Raw genomic sequence first — 7,731 nt, forward strand, 5'->3', positions numbered from 1 at the left:
GGCATAAAGCATGATGCAACAAAACAGTTGTAAAGCGAGTTTTTAAGGAGATAAAGCCGGGTGGAAAGGATATCTCGCGATAGCGAGGTTGCCACGGCTTTTTGGCTCCTATCATGGACACATACGAATCATGGTGTAAGTAGACAGGTGAAGCACTCCCGACGGTGCGCACTCGTTCAGTTTTTGAGCCAATCAGCGCGCGACCCGTTTTGCAAGAAAAGCAATATGGCTGCTCCTGTCAGCGCGTCATCCGTTATGTCCGTTAATTAATTTATTTATTTAAAGTTTTATTATATTTTATTAAATATATATTTAAAATTTTACATGATTCACGCATTTTTATTTCTTAAGCTTTATTGTGTACATACACGATACTAGAAATCGGTCCGAGTTTCGGTTTAAGCCAATGAAACTGCTGCTTTTCTGTAAGAGCTGCAAGTTGATGGGCTTAAACCGAAATTCGGACAGATTTCTAGTATCGTGTACACAAGGCTTTAGAGAAGAAGTTCTGTTGAATTTTGCGGTACGCTAAGGGCCAATTTCACCAACCACAGTTAGCTTAACCGACGGTTAAAGTTAGCAGGATTGACCAATAGAAATGAATCCACCCTGCTTTCTATTGGTCAATCCTGTTAACTTTAACCGTCGGTTAAGCTAACTGTGGTTGGTGAAATTGGCCCTTAAAGGTGGAAGCACATAAAATTGCAGGAGCCTTGAGCAGAATGCAGAAGCCATATGCGCATGCGCTATGGTATTTATAAAGCTCTACAGATACCATAGCGCATGCGCATATGGCTTCTGCCTTCTGCTTATGGCTCCTGCAATTTTATGTGCTTCCACCTTATGGCTGCGTTCGGAATAGCACCTGTGTGCTATAAACCAGAGGAAGAAGAAGATCTTTGATCTTTGCACATACAATATCGTTATCAATTTAATCTTTGCACACGCGCTATCGTCATCAATTTAATATAACATTCTGTCGAATGCACAATGTTCGAAAAATGTCGCGTGTGCGATCGTACTTTAGTGTGCGACGAAAATCTGAGATTACTGCGTAAAATTATAATAGGTTCATGCATAGGTGGCGGCGCATTGGGTTACTATGCCTTGCCACTCATTGGATTCGACGGTGGTGTTACGGCTAATTCGTTAGCAGCATCGTGGCACGCTTCCATCGGTAACGTAGCCGCTGGAACTTTATTCGCGAACTTGCAATCCCTCGGCGCTACTGGAATGGGATCAATCATGTTCGGCACACTTGGCGCAGCCACACCCACAGCTATTGCTCTTACCCGTTTAAATTGGTGCAATGAACATAGAGACTACGTCTACACGGCCCGATTTAAGCCGAAGTTATAACATCGATGTTATAACTACTAACGTTAGATGCCGTGTAAACACTCTTTTACGACGAAGTTATTACATCGGTGTAGTAACTTAAAGTCGGTTGATGAAGAGGCTTAGGGTTACTACATCGACGTAAGAAGGACGTGTAAACGGTCGCAGAGATCAACAATAATGAAGTAAGTAATTATTAAGATACATCATTATTTTACGTACTTGTTGTTTTAACCCAGCGAGAAATGACCCATCGAATCGACATCTATCGACGTCTACTAATTAGACGTCTATAGACGTCGATTCGATGGGTTATTTCTTGCTGGGAATTGTCTATTTACACCATGGCTTGCAGAATCTGCAAGAAGAAATAATGGACGCGTTCAGCAGGGCTGCGGTCGAGAAGCACGCTCTTCAGAAAAATTCACACCTTGGCAGAATAGCAGAAAGCAGGAAAGCAGAAGCCAATCAGAACTCGCGCTGTTAAGCAGAAGGGAGCGTCCCGTTTGACCACAGCGATTGACCACAGCCACTCTTCAGCCCCCGATACCTGGAGTTTTCCCCTGTACCAACCAATCAGATATTTTTATTTTAAATCAATTGGCGACGTGGTCAATTGAATCCCGCTCATGCATACTGTAGGACGAGGACAGCCGCGTAATGTTCTTTCTCTTTTTCTTGCGTTATAATGCGGAAGGTATTGTTTATTGTATAGTCTATAAACTTCATGTAAATTAGAATACGATTATATATGTATTTTTTAATTAAAAAATTAAACATTGCGTTTAGCCATAAGTATATAGCATTACATATAAACTTGTAAGAAGGAGCGTTTTCCAACTATTAAAATATTTTTACATTGTTCAATATTTTGTATGTACATTGCTTTAATTTCTTTGAATTAAGTAACTTTCGAAATTCTTACCTCTTATAATTCCTTAAAAAATTATGATGTAGAAATATTTTAGATGCTTTTTCGGAATTCTTGGAATTTTAGATAGTGCATCCTCTTCGTCAATTATTTCTCTTAATACTTTGTCCATTTACTAGACTTTAAATTTTTATCATTTAAAATCCCGAATTCTGCGATTCCTAGATTTTAAATAGCGCATAATCTTTCCACAGCAATTTTTGTTCTCCTGATATTTTGTTTATGTTAAAGATTGTTAATTTTAGCGGTAATTTGTAAAAATTGAAACCACAATTTGCAATAGTTAATTTATTTCGTTTACAATAATTATGCTTAACTTTAATTATAATATTACTCTTGATGTAAATAAAATAAGAAAAATAAAATTGAAGCATTTTACAGAAAGCAATAAAGTATTACTTATTCTATCTTAATTCTCTTCTTTCCTTTCCTTCCAAAAAATCCTTTGAATCTCATATCAAAAATTCTTTATATTGATAAACACAGGAATTAAAAATTCTTGATGTTAATAAATAAAAAATTGTAAATTTTTGATGTTGATAATTAAAAATTAGACATTTTTGATGTTGATTAATTAGAAATTGAAAAACCTTTATGTTGATAAATCAAGAATCGAAAAAATTTTTGTTAATAAATAAAAATTAAAATTTTTTGATGTTGATAAATCAGAAATTGAAAATTGTTTATGTTGATAAATCAAGAATCGAAAAATTTTTTATGTTGATAAACTTAGGAACTGAAAATTTTTTATGTTGATAAATCAAGAATTGAAAATTCTTGTCGAGTGTTGAAATCATGAAGTCAGATTTTATGCTAAAATTTTTGAATTTTAATTTCCAGGAATTGCAATTTATGCAATTTCTGTTTAGTTCGTAGAAATATATAAGAATAGGAGTATAGGAGGATATTTAAGTCATTTGTCTCGTATCAGTAATGCAATATGTGTTTTATTATGTATTTAAAAATTACAAAATATACATTATTAGTAATATATACATAAAAATACATATATATAGTACTTATGCCTATTATCTTTTGCTTATTATTTTATACCTAAAAAGTCTCTAAGTTCAGGGAGCCTATTAAAGCCCGGTGTCCACGATACAAGAACTGTGTCCAAGTTTCGATTTAAGCCAATCAACTTGCAGCTCTAACAGAAAAGTAGCAAAAGTAGTAGTAACTTGGACACAGTTCTTGCATCGTGGACACCGGGCTTCACGTATCTTGAAACCATGGGAAAAGTGAGAGAATTCACTAGAGTATCTAGGATTTCATTGATCAAAATTTAATAAATTTGTTCACTTTTCGCCCTGCATTTTTCACCTTGTTTACAAGTGTTCATTCCATAACCAATATTACGGTGTTGGATGAAAAGAGATAAGATATTAGCCGCACATACGCTTTATCCTTTTCTACGACGCGGACCGATTTTCACGTGGTAATAGAAAGTTGAAAGAAAACCTAACCTAGAACAATTTCGCCTTGGCATCATTCATCATTGATCCACGCATCCACGTGCGAGCCACGCGACAAGAGAGGACAGATTATTCTCGTAAAACATTCAGATATATTCGTAGAAAATGGAGGAAACCACGCGAGAGATGAGCATCGCGGATCAACCTCAACCTCAGCCTCAGCAGAAGACTGATGAAGTGGCGAAAACGTCCAAGAAACGCCATGCCGACGATAATCGCATGGAGGTACTTGTTGATTTAAGTAGTGTTGTTTTAAGCTTGAAGACAACTTCGATCGAAGAATATAACTGTATTTCGTAAAAGATACCCGCTGAAAATCGTTTCTTTCATGTTTCATTTTTATCGTTATATCATAGTACGAATAAAGGTTTCTTTTTCTTTAGGTAGAGATAGTCAATGGAATAAAGGGAAAAGTAAAGCAGCAACCGGCTAAAAAGAAAGCTAAGAACGTACAAGGAGGAGAACAGAGGAAGGTAATTATATGATATAATATAGTATAGTACAGTATATTACAAAAATTTATATATGAACTTAATTTTAACACAAATTATTTTTATTGCAGATATCGGTACCAGCGCACAGATACTCGCCTTTGAAGGAAAACTGGTTAAAAATATTTACACCCGTCACTGAACATCTGAAGCTACAAATACGTTTCAATCTGAAGACCAGAAATGTAGAAATTAGAACGGCACCGGAGACCCCGGACATTTCGTATCTCCAAAAAGCGGCGGACTTTGTGAAAGCGTTCATCTGCGGATTCGAGGTGGAGGACGCTTTGGCGTTGTTACGCCTGGACGACCTGTTTGTAGAGTCGTTCGAGATACAAGACGTCAGGCAGCAAATGAAAGGGGATCACCGGTCTCGGGCGGTTGGGAGATTAGCGGGCAAGGGTGGAAGAACGAAGTTTACCATCGAGAACGTAACAAAGACCAGAATTGTGCTGGCCGATACCAAGATACATATACTCGGTTCTTTTCAGAATATACAATTAGCTCGCAGAGCGATATGCAATTTAATCTTGGGCAGTCCACCCTCCAAGGTTTACGGACAATTAAGAAACATAGCTAGTAAGATCTCGGAACAGTTCTAATATCCATATGTTCTATTTATCTGTATCATACATACGTGTAAATATATATACATTCTCTTGTTATATAACAATTTAAACATTATTTTATACCTAAAATTAGGTATACACATATGTACAATGTCAATAATTATGTACATGATATATAGGTACAAAATTAAATTTACAATAAATAAGGCATGTAATATTACTTCCACTTTTTCGTTGAATATTGTGGATTTATAGAAGTATTTGATATTTATATTTACGCGGTACTTTATTGAGAACTAATCTGCCGTCGTAACTGAGAGATGCGAATGTCCAAGGATCGGCGGACGACCATTCCACTGCGTACACACTGTCTTCGTGTTCCTCGTACCTTCCTACCAGACCATCTTCTAATCTAGAATCATAAATGTACAAAATTTTGTATTTTACATGTAGATTAGTTAAAAAAGTATCGTTGCTTGATATATTTACTTCTTTTTCCCGCAAGATTCTTCGTTTTGCGAAGTCTCGTCTTCCGCTGACACCATATGTCCGAATGGTTCAGACGATATGGACGCGATGCTGCACAATATCACTCTGGAATCACTGCTGGACGTTAAAACAAGCTGATCGTGGAATCGGTTGATCCTTATGTTCCACACCCAATGCGAGTGCTCCATACGTGACAGCACCGGTTCCGTCGGAAGACGGATATCCCAGAACTTCATGTATCCATCGTCGCCGCAAGTAGACAGAAAATACTGACGATTTGCATTGAAATCCAAGTCCCTGAGAAACGAGTTACGCGGAGAGATGAATTCACGTCTATCGAGAATTAATCTTTATATCATTATTATACCTGATGATTTGTGAATGCGCGGATAAAATAGACCAAGCAGCATTGGCTGGACTTCTGAAATCCCATCCGCGAACGTTGTTATCGTTCAAGGTTACAAATTGATTGGCACCGTTGTGAGGATTCCATTTACCGTTCGTAAACCGTGGCTGACCTTTGCCTGCTAAGGTGCCTGATACCATAACCTGAGTGGGGTTAAAAAAATTTAAATTATTGAGGATAATCTTAAAAACAACAAAGATAAATTTCATGTACAATAATAGAGTATCCTTGATTATATGAAGAGGAGATCAATACCTGTGGTCCTTCAGCCAGATCCCATAAAACAAAATTGTTATCTACTACCGACACAACCTTCTTACTATCCATAGGATGATAGGCAATCGTTTTAAGATCGGTGCCATATGGAGTCGTATCGATATCAGCTAATTTATCGAGTTGCAGAATATCATTAGTGTATTCTTTTATCTCAGGAAATCTCCAGATAGCTCCTTTCATCTGACAGGAACCTTCCTCTAGGAAAATAAAGGTTCTTGGAACCATCAGATATATTTTATGTCACGAAATATATAATATATTATTATTATTATTATTATTATTAATAAAAATTTACAATCCATTAATTTCAGCTTGAACAACAAAATGTTACTTTAGGAAATTGAATACGTGAGAAACTTATTTACCACTCAAGCTATTGTAACACGTAATAAATATATCAGATTCAGTCGGAGAAGCCTGTAAGGACCAAATTTCTCCTACTGAATGCTGAAACACCTGCGTCTTCAAGTTTCCTGTTTCCTCATTAAGCTCTACTAAGTGAACCTGGTTGTTGTTGAATTTTAAAGACTGCGTTCCTACCAAGAATCTCACGATATCCGTCTCGGCCGTTTGAGCCGACAGTGCTCTGGTCTAAAACGTAAAACAGCATTACGTTTATCTCTTGTATAACTTAAAAGTTTCTACAGCAACGAGGAACAAATAGTAAGTAGCAAATTAGACATTTAAATAGCAGTAGGAAGTAGCAGACAATGTTACTTAGCGGCAGCATGAAATACCATAAAATAAAAAGTTATGCCGCTCTAAAAGTGACATTATATCAATATTATAATTTCTCACTCAACACGTAAGTGTAATACAATACATGTTGTACATGACAGTTAAATCGTTGAGTAGGAAATTATAATATTGAAACAATATTATAACTTAATTAGTGCTAGTTAGTGTTTAGTGGGTGGTTTATTCATTGTCAGTATTCGCAAAATTAACTCTGACAGGTTTCATACTTGGAATTCGAGCCCATATATAACTGGATTATCGTTTTCCATTTTTGATTGCGTTGCGTTTCACCGCACAATGTGATATTTATTGAAGCCTGCCAGGGAAATGCGCGTACGATTCTTCAGACCATATGTGATCTGTCAAAAGCGCATGGCAAACAATAACATTAAAGACAGCTGCACAAGAATTTAAACTTCGTTTCGGGTTTCCATCGACATCATATCCTGTGATAACAAAAGATTATCGTTTCAGTTCAAAGAGGAATCATCCGAACGGACAATCCCGTAGGAATGTGAACGTCAATCCAGCCGCAGCTCTGTAATAACAGGATGCACGTAGACATTTACAATAATTAAAAGTAGAAACGTCAAAAATATCACAATACATCGCGAACTGACGTATGTATGTACGCACCTACTGACGTCCATTCCATGTAATGTGTAATGCCGCGTTCACCGGCCTCGTCCGAACGCACGGCAAGCTCGGTTCCAGGGGCGCCGCGACGCGGAGGGACGAGGGGAAAGGGCCGACCTAGCGACAAACCGGACAAACCGTATACCGCCGTGTATAATACCTTCCAATTCCAACGGTCGTCGTCGAGGCGCTGGCGCGGCACCTAGCCTCAAAAGTGGTGGGAGTACCGGAGCATGGGAGTACCGGAGTGAGGAGACGGAGGAGTCCGGAGTACGCGCATACGTATACAGCTCCGGTGCACGCTCCCCCTCCCCAGTCCGTCGCGACGAGCGCTGCCCGTTGCTTTGCGGCCGTGCGGTGCGCGCTCGGTGCCGAACAACGC

General features: G+C 37.9%; 2 protein-coding genes across 2 annotated transcripts; one reads left to right on the forward strand and one right to left on the reverse strand.

Moving 5' to 3' along the window:
• Positions 1 to 3,496: 3,496 nt before the first annotated feature.
• LOC112457306 (RNA-binding protein pno1) lies at positions 3,497 to 4,948 on the forward strand. The gene is made up of 3 exons (XM_025020257.1): positions 3,497 to 3,969; positions 4,128 to 4,217; positions 4,307 to 4,948. The coding sequence occupies exons 1-3, from the start codon at positions 3,850 to 3,852 to the stop codon at positions 4,835 to 4,837; spliced, it is 741 nt and encodes a 246-aa protein (XP_024876025.1). The 5' UTR covers positions 3,497 to 3,849; the 3' UTR covers positions 4,838 to 4,948.
• LOC112457304 (EARP-interacting protein homolog) lies at positions 4,941 to 7,437 on the reverse strand. Its single transcript, XM_025020256.1, has 7 exons — positions 7,350 to 7,437; positions 6,941 to 7,251; positions 6,341 to 6,566; positions 5,955 to 6,172; positions 5,661 to 5,842; positions 5,294 to 5,590; positions 4,941 to 5,216 (listed from the first exon to the last, which is right to left on the reverse strand). The coding sequence occupies exons 2-7, from the start codon at positions 6,980 to 6,982 to the stop codon at positions 5,054 to 5,056; spliced, it is 1,128 nt and encodes a 375-aa protein (XP_024876024.1). The 5' UTR covers positions 6,983 to 7,251; positions 7,350 to 7,437; the 3' UTR covers positions 4,941 to 5,053.
• Between the last annotated feature and the right edge of the window lie 294 nt (positions 7,438 to 7,731).

Source organism: Temnothorax curvispinosus, unplaced genomic scaffold (genome assembly GCF_003070985.1).
Source record: "Temnothorax curvispinosus isolate PA1 unplaced genomic scaffold, ASM307098v1 QBEX01007734.1, whole genome shotgun sequence".
In the NCBI taxonomy this organism is placed as follows: domain Eukaryota; kingdom Metazoa; phylum Arthropoda; class Insecta; order Hymenoptera; family Formicidae; genus Temnothorax; species Temnothorax curvispinosus.

Bases quoted from the DNA above. Each gene is read 5' to 3' on its own strand.
- LOC112457306 (XM_025020257.1), top strand. From the start codon at position 3,850: ATGGAGGAAACCACGCGAGAGATGAGCATCGCGGATCAACCTCAACCT. The intron at 3,970-4,127 runs GTACTTGTTGAT...CTTTTTCTTTAG, and splicing joins CCGACGATAATCGCATGGAG to GTAGAGATAGTCAATGGAAT. The intron at 4,218-4,306 runs GTAATTATATGA...TTTTTATTGCAG, and splicing joins AAGGAGGAGAACAGAGGAAG to ATATCGGTACCAGCGCACAG.
- LOC112457304 (XM_025020256.1), bottom strand. From the start codon at position 6,982: ATGGAAAACGATAATCCAGTTATATATGGGCTCGAATTCCAA. The intron at 5,591-5,660 runs GTATAATAATGA...CTCGTTTCTCAG, and splicing joins GCGCATTCACAAATCATCAG to GGACTTGGATTTCAATGCAA. The intron at 5,217-5,293 runs GTAAATATATCA...TTATGATTCTAG, and splicing joins GAATCTTGCGGGAAAAAGAA to ATTAGAAGATGGTCTGGTAG.